The sequence below is a fragment of the Rhinolophus hipposideros genome (assembly GCF_964194185.1).
Source record: "Rhinolophus hipposideros genome assembly, chromosome: 21".
Classification (NCBI taxonomy): domain Eukaryota; kingdom Metazoa; phylum Chordata; class Mammalia; order Chiroptera; family Rhinolophidae; genus Rhinolophus; species Rhinolophus hipposideros.
In genome coordinates this window covers 30,836,325-30,859,728 of record NC_138067.1, presented here as the reverse complement: position 1 = coordinate 30,859,728, position 23,404 = coordinate 30,836,325, and the positions used below count along the sequence as shown (strand labels likewise).

Below are 23,404 nucleotides of genomic sequence, written 5' to 3'. Positions count from 1 at the left end.
ATGCAGGCCCCTGTCCCCAGAATGCCTTTGCTTTTCTTTCCCGCCCGAACCCCTTGGCAAGGCCCCCTCCACGCTGGGCCCTACAATGGGAAGTCTTTTCTGTCTCAGCTCCCACCGCACCCTGTGAGCTCCACTCCTCTCCTGGGGCAGGACACCCTTTCATTGTTTCATAATCACTGATGAGCAAGTTGTCAGACGAAGGGGTGCCCCTGTCAGTTGGGGCTCGGGACAAAAGGCTGATACAAACTATACCCAATCCCTGGGTACCCTCACACACAACCCTTAGAAAATAAAGCATGTAAGTCAGGAACTCAGTCTCACACACCCTGTGTTCCCAGGCCTCACACAAACAGGTGCTCAAGAGTTTGATTTATTTAGCACTCATTGCTTGCCAGGTGCCAGGACTGTTCTTACATATATTTTAACTCATGGAAACTCTGTGACATAGTGTATTAGTCAGTTTTCTTTTTGTGGTGTAACAAACAACCCCCTGCTATAGATTGAATGTTTGTGTGCCCCCCAAATCCATATATTGAAACCTAACCGCCAATGTGATGGTATTAGGAGGTAGGGCCTTTGGGAGTGATTAGGTCACGAGAGTGGAGCCCCCCTGAATGAGGTTAGTGCCCTTACAAAAGAGATTCCAGAGACATCCATGTGAAGACATGGCCAACTATCGACCAGGAAGTGGACACTGAATCTGCTAGCACCTTGATCTTGGATTTCCCAGCCTCCAACTGTGAGCAAAAGATTTCTGTTGTTTATAAACCACCTCTTCTATGGCATTCTGTTACAGCAGCCCAATGGACTGGGACGCCCCTACCCCCCCAAACTCAGTGGCTTAGAACAACAAGCACTGATCTCTCACTCACTGATCTCTGGGTAGGCCACGGCTCTGCTGAGTAGCTGCAGGAGTTGGGCTTTCTCCGGCTGCCGTTGGGTGCAAGTCGGCTTCATGTGTCACCTCGTTCTGTGACCAGCAGCTACCAGAGTTACGTTCTCATCATGGCAGAAGCACGGAGCACAAGGCAGGCCAGGCAAGTGCACTCACGCTTCTGCTCATGACTTGTGAGCAGTACTGTTCCCTCTGGAACCCCGGGGGGTGCTGGGCCTCTGGGCTGGGGCTGGGTGCTCACGCTGATAGCCGGCTAGGGGGAGCCCAACATCTCTCTGGGCACTGCTCAGAGACCTCCAGCCCACTCAGCAACCTGCTGTAGCTAATCAGTGTTTCTTCCACGCTTTTAGTGCCCATGGCAACAGGAAGAGGGCTGACACTGGAGACCACGCAGGAGGGGCTGCCAGAAGCTGCAGCCCCAGGACGCTAGACTTGGCTTTCTCTCAGAGGCTGGAGTGAGGTCTCTTGTTCTCCTGGAGAAAGGTCCTGGGGCCCAAGATGTCCACACCAGTCCTGGAGGGCTCATCCCTGGTGAAGCCAGCACTGAGAAGGGCGTTACCCCAGAATGGTGCCTGCTGAGTAACAGGAGAGAAACCTTTCCTGGTGACATCTGCAGCCCAACCTGCAGGAAACCCTGTGACACTACTCGCTGCCCAGTATTACTCCCTAAGCCTCTGCCTTCGAACAAGCTCTGTCATCCCCCCAAGGGAGGGGTGAGGTAAAGGGGCCTGCTTAGTATAAGCTCTCCCTCAGAGACCCATGAGAGTGGGAGCAGGGTACCCCACTGTAGCCCCAGCGTCCCTCTTAGGAGCTATGGGAAAGAATGGGGGAGGGGGTACAACCAAGGGCTTTGGTGTCAGCCAGACCCACATTGTGTTGTGCGAGCTGGGAAAGTCACTGAACTTCTTGGAACCTTTTCTTCACCTGTAAAGTGAGGATAATAACAGGGCCTTCCTTTCCAGGCTTTTTCTAGTGTAAGAGAAGGTGGGGTGGGGGTGGGGAGTGCCGGGGAGTTAATCTCTCGGGAAACACCCCTATGGATGGGAGTTAGTGGATAATAACCCCACCTTCCTTGCCCCCTGTGGTGGAGGTGAGACTGCTGGGAAGAATGTTTTAGTCTATCTACATCTTCTCAAAGTTGAATGTGCTCTCAATAGGGATCTGGTTCAAATGCAGATTCTGTTTGGGGAGGTCTGGGTTGTGGGGGGGGGTCTGGGTTGGGGCCTTTCTAACCAGCTCCCAGGGCCTCTGATGCTGCTGGCCCGTGAATCCCACTTTGAGTAGCGAGGGTTCCTAGCAGCCCAGAGATTCCCATGGGTTCTGAGCCAGGTTGTAGCAATAGAAAACTGTTCTTTAACCTGAATCGGCTCCTCTGGAGTGCCCCCTCCCTTCTTGGTGTCCCTGGAATTGCCTTCCAAATAACCTCCGTCCACTTAAAGCCTTGCTGGGGGCCAGCTTCCCAGACAAACACAAGATCCAGCCCTGTGTTCCATTTATCAGCTGGGTGACCTTGAAAAAGTTACTTACCCTCTCTGAGCCTTGGTTTCCTCAGTCTCTAAATGGGGATATTAACTAGGTTGTTGGGAAGATTAAACGAATGAGCACGTATACGTAACTTAGAAGGATGATTCTAGAATGTTGGCAGTGATGCTGGTGTTTGCAAAGCCGTGCTTGAGAAGACCCACCAGGCCCACCTGTGCCATCACAACCTGTGGGGTTGCTGAGTTCTACGTGGATTTGAAGGTCAGGGGTGCTGTCTGGGTGGGGGTGGGTGCCTCTGTGGGACTGGTCTAGAATGACGATTTAGTCTGAACCTAAAACATGGCTCCTTGATTCTAATTTCCTGAGCTCGTTCCTCCATTTAGATACATCCTGGGGGATGGTTACTAATGTCTGCAGTTTATTTTTCTTTCATTTCGTTTTATTTTGAATGCCAAAGCCGCACATACTGATTAAAATCAACAACAAAAAAGCCTTGTAAATGGCTCCCCGCAAAGTGTGTGTTGGGGGTGTGTGAAGAGTGGAGCGGTGGCCACTGTACATGGTGACCAAAGAGGAAATGGATGGACGTTAACTCTGGCCGTGGGCCATGCCCGATACCCATAACCCTGGTGTACCCTGGAGAAGTTCCCAGGTTCTAGGAGGCCAGGAATGTCCTGTCGGAGATTTGGGATCCGTGCTGTATGGTTCCAGGAGGGGAGGCTGGGAGGGGACAAAAGTGTGAAAACAGATGGAAATGTAATTTTTTAATGACAGCAGCAGATGGCAAAAAGACACAAGAGTGTGTTCGCACCATGTCGGAGCCATTTGAGAGCGTCTCCTCATCCATGATGTGTGCCTTGTGGCTGGCATGACGGTTCCCCCACCAAACCCGGAAGCTGGTGAGCTGCAGGGAGGAACCCGCAGGCCCTCAGAGGACAGGGCACACTGCCGGGCTGTGCAGGGGCACAAGTAGGTGGGGCGATACCCGTGGCCCCCTGGGTGGTTTCTAGCAGCATCCCCACGCCTGGCTTTTCTGGACACAGGCGGGCAATGGACGGGCTCTGCTGTCAGACAGTGGCTCCTCTTGGTCCCTGTGCCTGCTGCCCGAGGTCAGGCCATCGACACTGCTCACTTGGCCTTCCGCTCACAGGCTCCAGGTGAGTGTCCCGCTGCTGGACTGTGTCCCACCCTCACTCCATCCACGAGTGGTGTTCCTACGATGCAAATCCACTCTCTGTCCTGCATCCCTCTGATGGCCTCCCATTGTACTTGGGATCGTGTCCACTTTGTCAGAAATGGCTCACAAAGCAGGCCCTGGAGAGGTGGCCACTGCCTGTCTTTCTTGCTTCACTTCTCGCCACACTCAATGGGGACAATAATGCCTTGTGGGGCTGTCACAAGAAAAAGACATCTGGGGCCGGCCCGGTGGTTCAGGCAGTTAGAACTCTAGGCTCCTAACTCCAAAGGCTGCCGGTTCGATTCCCACATGGGCCAGTGGGCTCTCAACCACAAGGTTGCCGGTTCGACTCCCACAAGGGATGGTGGGCTGCACCCCCTGCAACTAGCAATGGCAACTGGACCTGGAGCTGAGCTGCGCCCTCCACAACTAAGACTGAAAGGACAACAACTTAACTAGGAAAAAAGCCCTGGAAGTACACACTGTTCCCCAATAAAGTCCTGTTCCCCTTCCCCAATGAAATCTTTAAGAAAAAAAGAAAAAGACATCACTTCTGCTAAGAGTAAGAGCCGCTGTCGGCAGAGCACAGCCCTGCTGGACACAGCTAAGAACCTTACCGGCCCAGGAGGCGGTGATGTTCAGAAGAGGTACAGCTGCAGCGGGGTGGCCCAAACCAATCAGAGCCACAGGTCAGTCCTGCAGGAGGTCATATTATCACCTCCACTTTAGAGACTGGCTGCAGGCTGTGGCTCAAGTCACAGCTGTGGCCCAGTGGGGGGTCCAGTTAGGAAAGCAAATCATGTCCTATTATCCATGCCCTGCCCTGGACCACACCACAGGGTTGTTTCAGCTGTGGCAAGGAAAGGAAGTTACCCCAGAGGAGGTGTTTTACATTCTGCATTTCTCTTTTGCTACCATGACTGAAATTCTAGCCCCCTCTTTAGATGGGTGACACCGCCAGCCGCAAGTCACTGCTTCCCCTGACTTCCCCGAAGACGAGATGAGAGAGGTTGCACTCAGTTTATCAGAGCAGTGGCTCTTAGGATCGGCCTGGGCCTGGGCCCTGCTGACTCCTTTGGTCCAAGTGTGGCCCGGGCATCGGGCAGGTGAGTCTCATGCACAGGCAGAGAACTTCTCAGCCATCTTCTCGATTCTTCACTGTAATTCATCATTTTCCTAGGCCACTGGTCTCGTCATTGTAAGAAAATTGCTCCACACAGCGGAGATTCAAACTAATCTAGGATTGAATGAACACGCTCTGCATAGGTGGGCCACAGGTCCTTCCCAAATGTGCTCAACCCAAGGATCACCTGTGGAGATGAATCAGCGGGCTGCTGGACCAACATCACGCACAGGAGTGAATGACCCTTCAGAGGACCCCAGTCCCCAATCAGTCACTGCGCAAGTGCTCAGTTTTCGCCTGTGGCTGCTGTACCGGCTAGTGTCTCTGTGGGACATTCCCATCATTGCAGAAAGACGCACTGCCTTCATCAGAAGTCTACACTGCTGACTCATTTTGGAGAACTGTTCTGCTGGTCTAAATTCTATGTGACCAAAAGCTATTGCAGTGTTGACTACCCTGAAGGGGGCAATCGGTTCACAGATTTGGGTGTGTTTTAGGTTCCACAGGGGAGACTTTTATTTTTTTTTTAATTTTATTGGGGAATATTGGGGAACAGTGTGTTTCTCCAGGGCCCATCAGCTCCAAGTCATCCTTCAATCTAGTTGTGGAGGGCGCAGCTCAGCTCCAAGTCCAGTCTCCGTTTTTCAATCTTTAGCTGCGGGGGGCGGTGCAGCCCCCCCATCCCATAGTGGAAATTGAACCGGCAACCTTGTTGTTGAGAGCTCGCTCTCTAACCAACTGAACCATCTGGCCGTCCCTCCAGAAGCTCAGTGGCAGCTCGTTGTCTTCAATCTAGTTGTGGAGGGCGCAGTTCACTGGCCCATGTGGGAATCGAACTGGCAACCCTGCTCTTCAGAGCTCGTGCTCTAACCAACTGAGCCATCTGACCGCCCCAGGGGAGACTTTTTAAAAATAAACTGTTGGTAAGAATAGCTTTAGATTTACAGAAAAGTTGCAAAGATAGTACAGAGGGTTCCCATCTACTGTCTCCTCTGTCCTTAATCATACATTACTCTGGTACATTTTTCACAATTAGGGAACTAATTTTGACACATTGTTATTAACTAAAGTCCATACTTTATTCACATTTCCTCAGAGTTTCCCCAGTGTCCTTTTGGTGGTGGTGTTCTGGGATCCCAATGACATTTAGTCATCGTGAGTCCTTAGGCTCTTTTGGGCCATGACAGTTTTTTAGACTCTCCTTGTTTTGATGACCTTGACAGTTTTGAGGAGAGCTGGTCAGATGTGTTGTAGAATGTCCCTCTATTGGGATTTGTCTGATGTTTTTCTCATGATTAGACTGGGGTTGTAGGTTTGGGAGGTAAAATGCCCTTCTCATCCATTATATCAAAGGTACATGCCATCACCATGGCTTATCACTGCTGATATTGACCTTGATCACTTGGCTCAGGTCTTGTTGGTCAGGTTTCTCCACTGTCACGTTACTCTTTTTCCGTTTCCATCCTGTTCTCTTTGGAAGAAAGTCTCTCTGGGCAGCCCACACTCAGGAGTGGGGAGTTATTTGTTGCCACCTTGAGGGCAGGAGATATATATAGATATATATATATATATAGATATATATGTATACACACACACATATATATATTTATATACACACACATATATAAATTTGAATTCTTCTGCAGGGGAGATTTGTCCCTTACCCCCATTTGTTTTATCTCCAACTCTTAATTCATTACTACATGGGGAATTCTAGCCTTTTAGTAGGGGTATTTTTTTTTTTTTATTGGGGAACAGTATGTTTTTCCAGGACCTATCAGCTCCATGTCAAGTTGTTGTTTCCAATCTAGTTGTGGGGGGCGCAGCTCAGTTCCAAGTCAAGTTGTTGTTTTTTTTTTTTCAATCTAGTTGTGGAGGGCGCAGCTCACTGGCCCATATGGGAATCGAACCGGTGACCTTGGTGTTATGAACACTGTGTTCCCACCACTGAGCCAACCGGCTGCCGCAGAGGTGTTTCTTACAACAGGAAATAATGGTTGTGAGGGCTTCCCCACCCCATCTCAAGTAGCACCCCACCTCCATCATTCCCAACTCCTCTCCTCCTTCCCCTTTAGTTTTCCTGCCTGTATACTGTCTTGTTTCCCCCTCTTTGAGAGGCCAGGTGGAATCTGGGCATTTGGAAGTCCTCTCTGGATCCTGATAGTCTGGATATGATTCCGTTTATTCTGGACAGAGTCTGGAACCAGAGTTAGACTGAATTGGGGCAAATCACTTCCTTCCCCAGTTTTCCCAATTATAACAGTCTCCTGGGGAGTGTGTTAAGTGTGTGGTTTCTGAGTCAGAAAGTCTGAGCCTGGAGCTTCGTGGAGGGCATTTTAAATCACAGCTTTATTGAGGAATAATTCACATATTATAAAATTCACCCTCTTAAAGTATACAATTCAGTGGTGTTTAGTATATTCAAGAGTGTGCAACCACCACCACTATCTAATTCCAGAACATTTCCCATCGTCCCCAAAAGAAACCCGGTACCCATTAACAGTCACTCCCCATTTCTCTCTCCCCTAGCTCCGGCAACAACTAATTTCCTTTCCGTCCGTACAGATTTACCTATTCTGGAGGCTCATATAAATGAATCATACATGGTTTTGGTGACTGGCTTCTTTCATGTAGTATAATTGTCACGCAGGGTGTCACACGGGGTCTCTAGTCCCGCTCCCCACATAAGAACACAGGACATGGTGAGGCCAAAAAGGAACACCCACGGAGCCACAGATAGGGGAGTCACACCACTATAGTCTCGCTGGCGGCTGGGCTGGAGACACAGGAAGCAGGAGCCACATGATCCGCAACCCGCCGTCCACTTGTCTCTGCCAACCAGCCTCACTTGCTAGCTGCAATCCATCTCTCTGCAATCCATAATCCACACTCCACCACGCCACGCCACGCTAGGACACCACACCACCACGCCACACCACTACACCACCACTTTGCTAGCTCAGCCACGGCAGTTCTATCAGTGTCTAATGGCTAACCGGTAACAGCTGATGGCCAACTAGTCACAGCTGATGGCCATGTACTACCTGAGCCAGCACCTTTCCATGTGAGGCCGAGAGCCTGGAAACTGCTCTCTGGGGCTCTGTCCCCACAATAATGTTTTTCAGGTTCACCCCCATTGTAGCAGGTATAGTGCTTCATTCCTGTTTATGACCAAATAATATTTCATAGTATGTATAGATCACATTTTGTTTATCCACTTCTCAGCAATGGACATTTGGGTCATTTCCACCTTTTGGCTGTTGTGAGTCATGCTGCTGTGAAGGGAAGTATATTTAACAAGTGCTCCAAGTGACCCTGATATACACTCAAGTTTGAGACTCTAAGATGCCACCATTTTGCAGTGTGTGTGATACTGCACACTGTCTCCTCTTATTCCCTGAACAGGGCAGTGAGGTCAGCAGCAGCACTGTCCCCATTTAACAGATAAGGACACCAGGACTCAGGTGACATGGACATGGGGCTCTGTTTCCTCGCCTACTCACCCACTGTCCCTCTCTGAACCTCGGCTTTCCCACCAGCTCTTTTCCTTTGCTCTTTTGCAGGCTGCAAAAGCTGGGAGGGAAGCCTCGCCAACTTTGGAATACAAATATTTGCCAGTGAAGAAAACATTCTCCCATCAATCAAAACCCAGACAAGTTGGCACACACTCTTTGCAGATGCGAGGGAGCTTCTGCTTAGGAGGGGCCAGGTAGTCTGCAGCTTCCCCTCCTCCCTAAACACCCCAGCTCCTTCTTTTCCTACCTCTTTTGCAGATGAGGAGACCGAGGTTCAGAGTGGTCACTTGCCCTTGGTCACCACAGCATCCAGAGGGACTTTATTTTCTTTGAAAGTACTTGTCTTAATAAATGATACACATGAAGGTAATCTCCAGGTCTGCAAATGACAATTTGCAGGGGAGATAAACAACAGATACGCTTTCCATGCCATCTGAGTGGGCAGAATTTAATTATATTTTTTATTAGTTTCAGGTGTACAAAACAACAGTGATTAGACATTTATATACCTTACAAAATGATAACTCCAATAAGTCTATTATTACCCATCTGACACTGTACATAGTTATTATATTATTGACTATGCTGTACTTTATATTCCTGTGACTATTTTTTAAAAGAATTATAGTTGACATTCAATATTATTTTATATTAATTTCAGGTGTACAGCATAGTGGTTAGACATTTATATAAATTATGAAGTGATCCCCTCATAAGTCTAATACTCATTTGACGCTATATATGGCTTTTACAATATTATTGACTATTTTTCTCATACTGTGCTTTACATCCCCGTGACTCTTTTGTAACTACCAATTTATACTTCTTAATCCCTTCACCTTTCTCATCCAGCCGTTCCGCCCCCTCCCATCTAGTAACCATCAGTTCTCTGTATCTATGAGTCTGTTTCTGTTTTGTTTAATTTGTTCTTTAGATTCCACATATAAGTGAGATCATATGGTATTTGTTTTTCTCAGTCTGACTTATTTCACTTAGCATAATACCCTCTAGGTCCATCCATGTTGTCGCAAAAACTTATATTATTTCATCTTCCCAACCCTACATGGGGCAGGTTTCAGGTGGTTAGAGGGGAAAGAATGGGGTTACCTGGGGGTGGGGCAGCTTTCCTGCAGAGATACAGAATCCTGGAATCCTCCTGTCCCCTATGCTTTTTCTTAGGGCCTAATGAGCAGGGTTTCAAATTCAAGTCCAGTCCACTGCTTGTCCCTGCCCATCCTGCACAGGCTGCCCACCTCCAGGAAGCTTTCCTGGCCTAAGCACCCCATCTGAATCACCCTGGTCCTGGTTACAATTCAGCTTTCTGTCCCCACCCCAGACACCCGAATCATAATTTTCTAGGAGTATGCATGTTACCATTCAGAATCTAGGAGAGTCTGACACAGCCGGGAGACTGAGAACCACTGTTGTTTCACACAAGCCCACTGTACAGAGTTCAACGAACAGATGAGCACATCAATACATATTTGCTGCAGTCTGCAAACTTGCCCCTTTGAAAGCCTCACCTGGGGTGCTTGCCAACATACAAATTCTGAGCCTTTCCCCCGAAGTTTCTGAATTGGAAGGTGTGGGTGGTGTGGAGCAATCCACATTTTAATAGATTTTTAACCAATGAGCATAGAGAAAGCAGATTTTGAAATGAAAGGCAACAACGCCTTCCCTCAATCCCATGGGGTGAAGCTGTGTCTGTCTAGCCAGGTAATGCTGTGACCGAATAAATGCATTTATTCCTGGCCCAGGAGTAAGGGGTATAGACTCGGTGTAGGCGGGTAGGCACCCAGGGCGGGTGAAGAGACAAAGAAACATAGTGCAGATGCTGGAGGGCAGGCGGCACCAAGTGCGGGGCCCACAGATGAGGGCGGGGCCCCGTGCTGCCCGCGAAGGGGCGGGGCCCCGTGCTGCCCGCGAAGGGGCGGGGCCCCGTGCTGTCCGCGAAGGGGCGGGGCCCCGTGTTGTCCGCGAAGGGGCGGGGCCGGACTGCGGGGGCGGGTCAGTGGCGGACTCTTGCTCGCCAATCCGTGGGCTCGTAGCAGCCGCGCTCATCGCCTCCCGCCGCCGCGCGGAGAGCGCCGCGCTGCTATAGGCCGGCTGAGGGTGCTTCCGGCCCCGGTCGGGCTCCGCGTGGTGGCGGGAAAGAGGCAGCCGCACCTCCCGGGGGACCCTCGGGCCGGGGGACGGCGGCGAGTCTTGGGCCGCCCGCTTGCTCCATTATGGACGCGGCCGAGGTGGAGTTTCTGGCCGAGAAGGAGTTAGTGACCATTATCCCCAACTTCAGTCTGGACAAGATCTATCTCATCGGGGTAAGGGTGCGGGCCCGGCATTTGCCTGAGGTCCCCAAGTCGAGGATGGGAAGCTGGGTGGCGGGCTCGGTGTGCCAGATCTCGGAGGACAGCGTGGAGGAGGCGAGGTTCCGAGCCGGGGGCCGTGTGTGTGTGTGTGTGTGTGTGTGGCGGGGGGCGGCGGTCTCGGACGGCCTCCCCATAGCCCCTCGGGAAACACGACTCACGTGGGCTGCCAGGTGTGGCCCGCCCACCGCGCGAGTGCAGACGTGGGGCTGCCTTCCGCGGCTCCGTGACCCCCTGGGCTTGTATTTGGACTGCGATGTATACATTGCCCTTTCCCTTATTTGACAGCTGCAAGGTCCAATAATGCCCTTGGCTCTGCTTTGTCTTACGTGGGTTTGTTTTTCCTCTGGCAGGGGGACCTGGGGCCCTTTAATCCTGGCTTACCAGTGGAAGTGCCTCTGTGGCTGGCGATTAACCTGAAACAAAGACAGAAGTGTCGGCTGCTGCCTCCGGAGTGGATGGACGTGGGTAAGAATGTGGGCGCAGTCCCGGCGGCCTTCATGATGCACGGATCAGCTGAAGTTAAGGGTTCCAGATGCCCTTAGAGTCGACTGACCACTATTACTAGTGTTAATTTGGGGGGTGCATTTCAATTTCAGTTCAGATTTTGTTTTTAAGCTGTGTCAACTTGATTTAGAAGTACGATATGACCTGAAGCATTTCGTTTCCATTTTTAAAAAGTATCTAGGCTAACATGTTGAGGAGTAGTGTCATGTCCTACATTACAGAGAATGTGTGAAAGTAATGCATTATCCATACAAGGGAATATTATTCAGCCATACAAAGGAATGCTACCGTGTGGATTAGCCTTGAAAACCTTATGCTAAGTGAAAAAAAAAACAACACAGACAGAAAGACCATATATTGTATTGCTCCATTTATATGAACTGCCCAGAATGGGCAAATCCACAGAGACAAAGTAAATTAGTGGTTGTCTAGGGATGGGGGTGATGGAGGGATTGTGGGGGGTCCTTTTTGGGGCAATGAAAATGTTGCACAACTCTGAATATACTAAAAACCACTGAATACTTTAAATGGGTGAATTGTATGGTATGTTTATGTCTCAGTTAAGCGTTAGAGCAAAAATGAAAATTCATCAAAGATGCAGACAGACTTTACCCTGTCTATCCTTTGTCGTCTTCTCCCCACCTCAGAGACGTGAATGGCTCATTATAGCAAAGAATCTTAATTTTGGGGGGGAAGTAATGGGCCGTGTACAATTTGAAAAGCCCTGATTTTGATTGTCCCCTCCGCATTGGGAATCACCTGGCGATACTGGCCTCCTAGAAGCAAGGACACTTTCAGCCAGGCACTCTCAAATGCAGTTTAAGAAAGGCCTCTTGGGCATTTCCTCCTTATTCCCTGTCCTAAAGGGGTGAATGGCCTTGGTGGTCCTGAAACATAATGGGAAACAATTCCTTCTGTTTTGAAGTGGTTTTTAGTCCTTCCAGGCCTGGCTCTATGAGGGCTGCATCCCCGCAAGACCCCTCGTTAAGATCAGCTTCTGGCAGTTTTGGTCCAAGTGCTATGGAGCAAGAACCTGCCTCTCTGCAGGCCAGAGTCAGAGAGGTGTGGAGAGGGTTAGCCTCAGTTTCTTCACAGGCCTGGGCCGTACTGTGCTGAGAAGTAGTGAAACCACATTGGTGAGTCAGTAGACCCTCCCCAAGGACCAACCACCTTCTGGGTCTGCCACCATACATGGGTTCTACATTGTCTTTCACTTCATATAAATGGAATCATCTAGTCTGTCAATTTTGGTCTCTCTTTATTCAACATACTGTTTTTGAGATTCACCCCTGTTGTTGCATGTGTCATTACATTCTTTTAATGCTGAGTAGTGCCCCATTGTATGAGCATTTCAGTTTATTCACCCATTCTTCTGTTGGTGAATAGCTGGGTTATTCCCCATTTTTGGCTATTGTGAATAAGGCGATGAACTTTCTTGTTCGAGTATTTTTGTGGCTATGTGTCTTTATTTCTCTTGCGTAAATAAATACCTAGAGTGGTGGAATTGCAGGGTCATAGGGCAGACTGCACTTCACTTTGTAAGAAACCGCCAACCAATCCTCCAGAGTGGTGGAGCCGTTACTATAATCCCACCAGAAATGTCCGAGAGTTCCCAATGTTCCATATCCTGGCCAACATTGGGTGTTGTTAGTCTTTTGACTCATTGCAGGGTTTGAGCAGACGTGTTTCGTTCTCTGATTTAGATGTTAAAAAAGAAGCGTCAGTCTGCTGTGCAGAGTAGATGTGTGTGGGGAGAGGGCAGCAGAGAGTTCCCCAAGCAAGAATTGACTATGACTCAGTCAGCTGGTGGAGGTGGGCAGTCCTGGTTGGAGTCTAGGCATATTTTGAAGGAAGAAGAATCAGTAGGATTTGCTGAGGAACTGGCCATGTGGTGTGAGAGAGGAGTTAAGGATGAACTCCAGGGTGGTTGGCTTGAGCTCCAGAAGGAGATGGAGTTGCCTTTTCCGGAGAGGGAGACGACTGCAGGAGCAGTTTGTGGGCTGGGGTGGGCACCCAGAGTGGAGGTTTGAACGTGTTACACTGGAGGTGCCTGTTAGATATCCATGTGGAAACAGTGTGGGCAGTGGGGTATTTGAGTCAGGAATTCAGGGGAAGGGCTGATCTGGAGATGTAAATTTGGAAGTCATCATAAGCACATAGGCGGTATTTAAATGAGGCAGGATGAGATCACGTGGGGTGTGGGTTGAGGTAGTGGAGAGGGGTCAGGGAACTGAGCTCTGTACCCTAGTGTTGAGGAGTCAGGAGGGCCAGGAGGAGTCAGAGAGAACTCGGAGAGAGTGGTACTGTAGAAGCTAAGTGATAAATACACTCCAAGAAGGAGGACTGACCCACGTCACACATGGAGACTGAGACGGCGGGTTTGGCCAAGCGGAAGTCATGGGTGTTGGTGGAGGGGTGGGATAGACACCCATCTGAGTGGTTGAGGAAAGGAAGTAAATGCCGGTGTCACATGACTCTTGAAGTTAAATTGTAAAGGGCCTGAGAAATGGATTGGTAGCTGGAGAAAGATTTGGTGTCGGGAGGGTTTTCTTTTTAAGGCGGGAGATTTTGCAGTGTTTGATGGAATGGTCAAATAGTGATGGAAACAGTGCTCACTCACGAGTGAGAGACAGTTGCTAGAGTGTTCTGTGCAGGTGAGAGAGGAGGGTCCAGTGCATACCCAGGAGGTTGGGACAGACGCAGGGAGGTTAGGAAGATGTGGCGGGAGCATGAGGGGCAGCGAGATAAGCAGAGAAGGCATGAAGATGGTCGGCGCGATAAAAAGTGAGAGGGTCATTTCATAGCATCGCAGGGTCCTTGGAGATGGGTGGTCAGTCCTGTAAAGTGAGATCCTACAGCATAGTTGTGTCTGCGTGTGTGTCCCTTAGGCACAGTGGACAGTCCGGATTCAGGACGGGAGGTTTCTCAGGCTAGTAAGTCAGATAGAAGGGTAAGGCAGTTGTGGCATGTGGCGAAGAGTACTACTGCTGGGTAGAATTGGACTCGGCTGTTTGATTCTACATGCTGGGCTTTCAACCCCCAAGACTGGAGTGGTTGTATTTGTAAGTTGACTTGCTCTTCTGAACAAGGCTTATTATAATTTCTCCAGTCACTGTTTATTTTCATCATTTCTTGCATCAAAGATAGAATACTTTGCTTTTTCCCTAAGAGCTTCTGACTGACATATTCTTTTCAAATATATTCTGCCGGCTAAAGTAGCAACAACAATAATTTATACCTTCTCTGAGATTTTCGAGGAACTAGGCCCCAGATCACCTCATTAGTGATACAAATAATATTCCAAAAAAGTGTTTCTTTCATGTTAATTGATTGAATAGGAAATACAAGTACTTGGTATATCCGGAAAGTTTAAAAAAATATTTTGGTTATGGTGATGGTAAAATGTATTCACGTCTAAATTTCAGAAAAATTGGAGAAGATTAGGGATCATGAGCGAAAGGAAGAAACTTTTACCCCTATGCCTAGCCCTTACTACATGGAACTGACCAAACTCCTGTTAAATCAGTAAGTACTCTCACTTCGGAGCCCGCACGTAAGATGGAACTCAAGATGGAACTCACGACTCTCATCCCTTAGCCCTTACCCTTCCTTTCTTGTTCCAAGCTGATTACAGAGGTGAGTGGTATTCCTGGCCGCCCGGTTCCTCAGATCAGTAATCTGGGAGTCGTCTGCACACTTGCCTGGACTCTGTCTCCCTTTCTCACTTTTCCTTTTCTCCTCCCCTCCCTCTCCCAGTGAATCGTTTGGTTCTTTTCATTCTGCCTCCTAATTATCACTTGATATCAGACCTCAGTATGAACCTTTATCATCATCTCCAGCAGTAGCGTTTTCCATAACTATAGACATATTTTATTAGTAAAGCGTTACCCCTTTTTCTTCTTTGGGATGTGTATTTGCGTTCTTGCATGTCACAGGAAAGGCCAGAGGACTCCTGTTTGTCTCTGACCCTGAGCTATAAGAAAAGCCCACTAGTGGCAAAAATGTGCTGTAGTAAATCGCTTCCCTACATCCTGTTCTGGCTCCCCATCGGCTTCTCACTCATTCACCATTTTGGAGCCAGAGTGGTCCTTTAAAGATAAAGCTGCCATGTTATTCCCTACTCCTCGGAGCCTTTCCAGGGTTTAGTCTGAAGTTCTGATCGTGGTATTTCAAAGCACTGCATAGTCTGGTTTCCTTCTTCCTTCTCTCACACTCTTCCAGTTCTTCCCTCTGATTCTGTAGGTTCCAGGCTCACGTTGGCCTTTTTCAATTTATACATACCGTGTAACACGGTACCAAGGTACCAACGTCCTCAGGGCTTTGCATATACCATAACCTCTGCCAGGAAGTCCATGTATTCCCTGCTCCGATTTTTGGTTTAGCCTGACAGATACTCCCTTCCTGTCCTACCTGTCCTCTTGGCATCTCTGTACACCTTCATAGCATTTGTCAGTTATAATATTCTAGTCACTTGTCTGGCTATGCTCTTCCTGTCCACCCCCAGTTCTAATGGGCAGGGACTGTGTTGTGTGTACTAGCAGTTCCCGGTGCTTACGTTTGTTGCGTGAAATCAGTGGAGGGGACAGGCAAGTATGGACAGTTTTGCTTGGGACATACTTGGAATGTAATTTGCAAAATGTCAAGCTTTTGACACCTTTTAATTGATGGATTCAAGAGCAGAACTAGAACAAAACTTGGGGCGCTCCCCACTACCTGCTGTAGAGCGGCAAGCGCCGGGGCACACTGAGTGGCACTTGTACGCAACTGAAAATTCAGGGTACATAACACGGACTTGTCCTTTACTTGGTATGAAGCTGCGATTCACAGCATGCTTAGCGTCTTACTAGATAGGGGAGAGGCATGTAGGCTTGAGTTCCTGGTTTAGTTGGGGAGAGATGTGACCTTGGATATAACCCTACCGCCTGGTGCTGCTGGGCTGGATGAGGGAAAATTTACTAGGGAAGAAGGAACAGGAATGTGGAGCGGCATGGTATGTTTGGGAAGCAGAGCTGTTGGGGCAGACAGACAGTATGTGGGGGTGGGAGTGCTCAGGCTTTTATGTGGGGAAAGGACCCCTGGGTGTTCAGGAAGGTGGATCTGAGAGAGCCTTCTGTGGCAACGCGAAGTGACTTGGGAGGGAGAATCTGGAAGCAGAGGTGACGGGCCTGTTCGTCTTTAGTTTTTGAGGTTCGGTATATCATGTATGCAGTTCCTATTGGAATCTTTGTCTTGAAATCCTTTAGAATCCATTCGCTAAGGGACCTAATTGTCTTATACCTCTGTTCTGCAGTTCCGTTAACAAGGAGCTGGGGTCCTTTCTTTAACCTGTTGTTCAGTGCAAAGGATCCAAATGTTTGGGCTTTAAAGTAAAATCCACTACATAAATTTTATACCACCTACTAATCAGACTCGCCATCTACTAATCATGAGCTAATTTTAGCATGTGGGGAGAGATCATTTCCAGCTTATCCTAGAATGCCTGGTGAAGGACGATGTTGGCTTCTGCTTTTATTGTCGTTTTTTTCTTTCAAAGGTTAGTTTTAAAAATCTCACACAGGAAAGCTGTGATCACCCCTTGCTGACTCGGGTTCCAACTTTTACCCAGAATTCATTATTAATAGGTGTGCTCAGTTAATGCCAATGTGAAATGTCTTCTGTGATTTTTGTACACGTATTTTTGTTTTCTCCATAGAATAGGATGATACCTACCGTTCAGGGCTTTTGTGAGGATAGAAATGCTGTGTAGTGCTGAGCACAGGGCCTGGTACAGAGCCGTCAGCTTCTTTCCCTGGTGGGTTGTAAGCCCTTGGATAACTGATGGGATGTGAGCAATAGAAGTCATGACCTCTGAGCCAGCCTTGAAACGAATTCATTCCAGATAGAAATTCTACAGCACAGGACACTCAGTTATCCGAGACAGAGGATGTCCAACTTAAAGCTTATTCTCTGATGCTTAATTATTGTAGGAAACAAGTCCTTGTGCCGTCTGCCACGGGACAGGTAACAGCACAAATTCCTGTGTGGATCGTGGTAAATTCTCTTGGTACCAAACTTAACTGCTAGAAATTCTTACATTTTAAAATGGAAAACAAGCATAAAACAAATTTTGAGTCTAGAACAGCTCATGTATTTTGCCTGAATCCAAGCAGCATTTTTTAAAAAGCCACTTCTAGCTGGATATTGCTTTCGTTTACCAAGTGCTTCCTTACGCGATTGATTTCACCCTTTGCTTCCTTGAGTGCTTCAGACAACATCCCGAAAGCAGATGAGATCCGGACCTTGATCAAGGATGTGTGGGACACTCGCATTGCCAAACTCCGGGTGTCTGCTGACAGCTTCGTGAGGCAGCAGGAGGCGCACGCCAAGGTAGGCGTGTTCCTGGCCTGTCCCCCACCCCCACCCCCGAAGGCCCAGTGCTGCAGGCAGGTTCCCTGTGGCACTCTGCCGGGTGAGGCTGTCACACACGCAGAGATTACTAGCTGTGCTTTTTAAAATGATTCGTTTCTTCTTTTGGTTCAGATGGTACCTTTTCCTCAAAATTAGAAACTCAACCAACCCAGTCTGTTTTCTCTTGTGTTTTAGCTGGATAACTTGACCTTGATGGAGATCAATACCAGCGGGGCTTTCCTCACGCAGGCGCTCAATCACATGTACAAACTCCGTACAAACCTTCAACCTTCTGAAAGTGCCCAGTCTCAGGACTTCTAGACAAAGACCTTTGATCTGTCAAAGAAAGGCCTGGTGTCTGCTGGCAGGCGGCTTCCCAGGTGGTACGTGAGTGCTCTGGACATGACAGAGGTACTCACAGTTCTGGAGTTCTAGAACCATTTTTAAATGTAAGAAAAATGTGTAATGAATCAAGGAAAGGATTCATTAACATTGTTGGAAAGCAACAGGTTTGCGCTTAGTCCTCGAGATATCCTTTAATCCCACATCTGTGTCAAGAAGCCAGCTGTTCTTTTATAGGGAAAGGAAAAGCTTTGGCTTTGGGCAAATTCTCCCTAGCAGAGCCTCAGGTCTCCTGCACAGGACTGTTATGTGGGAGAGTGTTCAGCGACGTTAGGTATCGCTGTTAAAAAAGATATAGTTGAGTGGTGCTGTGGCCTAGGGCTTTTTCCCCCCCTTGATCCTGACCTCTTGGGCTAAACTTAGAATCTCCAGAGGTTGCTCCCCGACGATGGCAGATGCGTGGCTAGTGACATTGACTGGTGTTGATCATGTAAGCCCTGATACACAATAAAGATGGAACGAACCCAATCTCTCTGCTGGGTTTTTCTCCTGCTACTAAGTGGAAGGAACAAGCCACGTGACTAAAATGGTCTGACAGACAAAACTGAGGTGTGTTATCAGGTGATTGTCAACTTGAGACAAGCACTGCATGTCTCTCGTTCTCTTGGCTACTTCTGGTTCAGGTTTGAAGGGTTGGTTATCAAAGGGAAAGTCAGTTTTTTCCCTGTTAATTCCGTGTTATTGAGTGCATGAGTAAAACTGAAGAATAGGAAGAAAAGTTGGACTTATAATGCTGCTCTTGATGGATTTTGGGGAAAGACTTATAGGTCACGATAGTTCAAATAAGGGTCAATTCTTTTAAGAGAAAAAAATTTTAATCGGAGCATCTTGGAATTGCTCAATTCCTTGTAGAAATTATATTACCTTGAGAAGGGAAAAGATTGTCAGAGTCATCCAATGAGTGGAAGGTTCTGTAACCATCTGGTTTTCGACTGTAGCATCATTGGCAGGAAGCAAGGGCTTTTTGAAGAGTACATGCTCCATCACCGAGCCTGGAGAATATGCTGCTACTTGCCCTTCAGTGTTTCAAGTCCAAACTTACTTCTAGTTACTTGAGCACCGTTTCTCCATTCCCCATTGCCACTGGTCTGGGTGTCCCTCCAATGGTTATTTGAACACTGAAGGGCAAGACCTGGAGGGATTAGGACCCAGGGACAGAGACCTGGTCTCTGTCGTTTAAAGTGACTGTTTAGAGGGTTGCTTTCAGATTACAGGATGTGCCTTTTCATCTCACTCTTCTAGAAGAAACCCGTATGTTACTGCAGAGGGTCAGGAGTCTTGTGTATCTCAGATCTCGCCCCTTATTACCATTCTCTTAAAACCCGACTGAGGTACAGTTGAATCTGTCTTCCCATTTTATCTGTAAATCTACATAGTTGTTGAACTTTTTAAAGAAGAAAAATGGCCTTGTTTTATTATATGACATAAAGAAGATTTTCCTCTTAACATGATTTAGGAAGATTTTATTTTTTTGGATGTTGTCAGAAATTACAGCAATATATTCATAAATACCTAATTACTACATTCAACAAATAATATTACAATACAATTAATTCAAACAAGTACACTTAGAACAGGTTTCATTTCACAGCATCTAAACTGCCCCCAGAATGACCGAGGCACCGCTCCTCCTTCCTCCCATGTACTGGTTTACTGTTCTAGCGAGTAAGCACAGGGAACATACAAAGTAACACAACCAATTAGCACGGTCTTCCTCCGGTCAAGGCCGAGTTAGGGAGTTTGTTAAGCGCTGGACCAAAAGGGTGGGGACAGGCTACTGCAAGTAGTAAGAAAGTCAATAGCTTGGTTACTTGAAAGAGCGTAGGGATTGTTGCTAAGTGGCTAATATACACGTATCTAAGAGTAACAGAATCAGCCTGACCATCTCCATCTTGTGGTGAAGCCTTGGAATTTTCTACACTTTAAAACACATGGCTCAGAGCGAAAGGGTGTATCTGATTTAATTTTGGAGATTTGGCAGCAGTGTGAGCTACTTGAGGAAACGACCATTCCATGTACAAACTTAAGATGGCCTGTGATACAGAATTCTTTGCTGCTGAAGTGTGTGGGCTCCTTTGAATTTCCTTACGGGTATAGTCTATTACGAGTGTTAATGCCAAGTAAGTGTTTTATTTCCTTTACAACATAAACTGTTGAAAATCCTGTCTTGGTCACTTACGAGACAATGGATTAAGAATCATGTTTTTTTATGTTAGTTTGGCTCTGATTATATGAAAACAGAAAAACAGCTCATTTTCAAACGATCAAGTTGTATCATGCCAAGTTTTGGGGAAAGCTCTGGTTTGTTTCTAAAGATCTGATTCACTGTGGAGCCACATTATTCAGCTTTGGAAGGTGTCCCTCACCAGTTAGTAAAATCCCCTTCAGAGGCAGCCGTCTCCTCCAGGTGCTGTAGGAAGCACATGAGGTCCTGAAGGGCTGTGAGGGCCTCACGAAAATACTGACACAAAGGTTGCACACTCAGGTCTGGAGCACATTTGGTATACTTTTAAACTCAACGTGTAACAACTGAATAAAAAGCGTCCGAGTACCTGTTTTGTTACGCCCAAACTGAAAAGAGACTTGTGCTACCGTGCTCTTTCAGAATCATCGGAAAATAAGTATTTTCAGATTATAAAATTATTAGATGGAAACACCATGACTGGGTACTATGCCTGAGTGGTGCACTTTTATTTTCAAAAGACACTTTACCTTTTTCTTAGTTTATTCAAGCTGTCTTTCTGGTTTATATTTTCTGATTGTCATATTACTTCTTGAGCCCAAGAATATTCAGAGATCTCCAAAGATGACTGGGAGTGTGGTGTGACAGACTGACAGAGAAGCTCAAAGGCAAGGTGAAGGTGGTGTTTTCAGGTGGAAGGGGACAAGCAGTTACTAGCTCAGTGACACAGCTTTCACCCCTGGAATGGTGCTTTCCCTTATCCCACAGGCCACGACCTCCTCTCCTAACAACACAAGCCCAAGCATGGAAGCTCCCTCCTCGCTTCCCCATCAAGTTAGTCGATCCACCTTTTACTTTTTAGCCAAGGCCATTACCAAGGCTGATCAGCCCAAGTGTCCAGACATTTTCTGTGATGGAGGAAGAGGGCTGGGAGTGAAGTGCTAAGATGTAACGCTTAAGCTTTCAGACCAGAAACAGCGAGCAGACATGAAATAGAGAAATGCAGTGAGATTCTTTCTGCCCTGATTGTTGGCAATAGAGCTCTCCCTAAACAGCTGTCCCCACCTGTGGAACATGTTGGTCTGTCAATGTCTTTGCAGGGGAGGAGGCCCACAGAACAGCCCTCAGTTCTCGGCAAGTCATTTCTGTGGAGAGGAAGGTGCTTGTTGACTGCTGATAATACTGGCGGCACTTTTTGTCTGAGTTTGCTAATAACTGGAAGATTCTTGGCAGACATACAAAGCAAACTGTGTGGGAACAGATAAAGCGACACAATGCCATCTGCCAGCAAGCTGTTCCGCACAGCTAAGGTCTGTGGCTGCGGGTGCGGCCACTGATCGCCTTGAGTAGCCGGCGTGAAGGTCAGCCAGCCCTTGCCCTGGGCGAGGGAGGTGTGATGCTCAGGGCTCCTCCCTTTCCCCCTCCAACCCCCCCGGCAGACCAACCACTGACTGCTTTGGCCTCTGGTTCAGGCCCATTCGGGCAAGAGATACTTTCTTGATCTAGATTAAACCCTGCCTCAATGAGCAGTAGCTGGGACAAGAAGGCAACTTCCCCCGTTGCTTTGGGTTGATCTGATCATCCCAGTTTCTAGCTGCTCCTGTGCTTGTCACAGTCAGTTCAAAAGGAGGAGAAGTTCAGCTCAGACATCCTACTTTTAGGCTTTTACAAAGCTCTGCATCTAAATAAAGCCTCTAAAGTTTCTACTTTGCACCTGTTCTCAGACTGCTGTAAGACACCTTAAAATTCTATCACAGAAACCGCTCCCTTCCTGAAAGGTTCTTTCACGAAAGCCCCACGTCTGCATGTGCACGCATAGGTGTACACACGATCTGGCTCGTTCACCACAGACTAGCCCCTCCTCACTGAATAGCAACCGGGGACATCTGCTATTTGCTGTCCAGAGCTGAGGGGCAGGGGTCGAGGAGGAGGTAAGAAGTAACGCATGGCTTTCTACATCATTTTCTGGTGCAACTTAAAAATGAAGTGATCGCATAGGCGCCAGTGGTAAGCTCTTTTACTTTTCTTCTTCTTTAATTTTTAAAAACACTTCAGTATTTTAATGTCCTGACCAGCAGCAGTACAAACACTAAAAGCAAGTATTTTTTTTTGCCCAGAAAAACAAAACAAAAAAAAAACAACAAATCCCCCAAACAGGAAAACAAACAAACAAAAATCCCCCCAAACCACATATTAAAAATGGCAGGCTTTTTATAACAATAATTAAAGTAATAAAAACATACAAAACTTTGTTTTTTTTAATATATATACACAGTACAAGGCTGAAGCACCTTTGACTTTTCTCTCAAAATTTGTATGAAAACACCCCCACTGCAGCAACAATTTGGTGGGTGTGAATATATGTATACATAGCTCTGTACATTTCCCCCACGGAGTAATAAAAAGGTACCTTCAGTTTGTCGATTCACTTTAGGTAAGAGCTTTTCCAGGGAAAAGCCTTTGGGTGAGGCTTCGCGACTGTTGCTTTGTGTGCTCCTAGGACCTGTTGCTTTGAAGAAAATTTTGCAGAAAAGTAACTGAAACAAATAAGCCCTTTACTTAAAATGCACCCCGTTTTCATTCAGCCGAAACTGGTCTCAGTTCTGGGGAGGACTGAGACAGACCCCAAGCTGCAGCAAAAGCAACTTGGGTCTTGAGGCAGAATAATATGGCAACGCAAGAAATAGAACATAAGCTGTTGGATCCAATCTTCCGCACCCAGGGGCTATCAGTGACCAAGTTTTAGTGTTGGTAATGGAGCTTTCGTTTTCAGATTAAAAATAGTGACGAGGGGGCAAAAAGAAGAGAACCGCCTTTAAAAAGAAAAAAACTATGGGCGTCATCCTCCATTGGTTGCTCGCTGAATTACAAAGGTGACTCAATTGCGTTAAGTCAAGGCGAGTTCGTTCTTTTTCTGGAGCCTGGAATCCTTTGCTTCATGCATGGCACATTCTTTTTTATTTTTTTTAAGCTTCAAACCTCCCAGTGAAAAATATTAAATATTCAAGGTAATAAAATAGATAATATTTCTATACTATAGGTTCGGCCTAGTGCAAGGGAAACCGTCACCTAGGATACCCCTTACAGTGACCCCTAGGCCAGTGCATTGCAGGCAACGTGAGGCACTTCAGTAGGTGATCCAGTTCCACCTGGATTCGCTCCCTTTCTGAGACAATCTTCTGCTTCTGGCTCCTCAACTCCTGGGGAGGAAGAAAATCCACGTTCAATAAACTCGTTCCCACTATAAGGAAACGGATGCAGACATGTGCGGTAAGCCACGTAGAAAAGCAAAGCTTCAGTACTTTGAAAGCACCTACTTCCCCGCTCTGTTCTGACAGCAGCCTTTGGGGACAGTCCGTACTGGTTCTTCC

The 23,404-nt window shown here is 47.5% G+C and overlaps 2 protein-coding genes across 7 annotated transcripts in view; one reads left to right on the top strand and one right to left on the bottom strand.

The window, feature by feature from the left end:
- Nucleotides 1-10,197: 10,197 nt before the first annotated feature.
- GINS2 (GINS complex subunit 2) lies at nt 10,198-19,295 on the top strand. Of its 2 annotated transcripts, XM_081030565.1 has the most exons (5): nt 10,198-10,510; nt 10,909-11,023; nt 14,488-14,587; nt 17,302-17,428; nt 17,645-19,295. In XM_081030565.1, exons 1-5 carry the CDS (start codon nt 10,421-10,423, stop codon nt 17,768-17,770), a joined length of 558 nt encoding a protein of 185 aa, XP_080886691.1. In that variant the 5' UTR covers nt 10,198-10,420; the 3' UTR covers nt 17,771-19,295. The 2 variants fall into 2 exon arrangements, with proteins under 2 accessions (XP_080886691.1, XP_080886692.1); XM_081030566.1 differs by lacking the exon at nt 14,488-14,587 and having other exon boundaries at nt 10,319-10,510; nt 17,310-17,428; nt 17,645-19,275.
- Nucleotides 19,286-23,404, bottom strand: part of GSE1 (Gse1 coiled-coil protein) — a 418,445-nt gene continuing 414,326 nt past the window's right edge. For all 5 annotated transcript variants that reach the window (XM_081030562.1, XM_081030561.1, XM_081030560.1 and 2 more), the window contains one exon: nt 19,286-23,233. In XM_081030562.1, the coding sequence (XP_080886688.1) occupies nt 23,099-23,233 (135 nt within the window). In that variant the 3' untranslated portion in view covers nt 19,286-23,098. The remainder of the gene's footprint in view (nt 23,234-23,404) is intronic.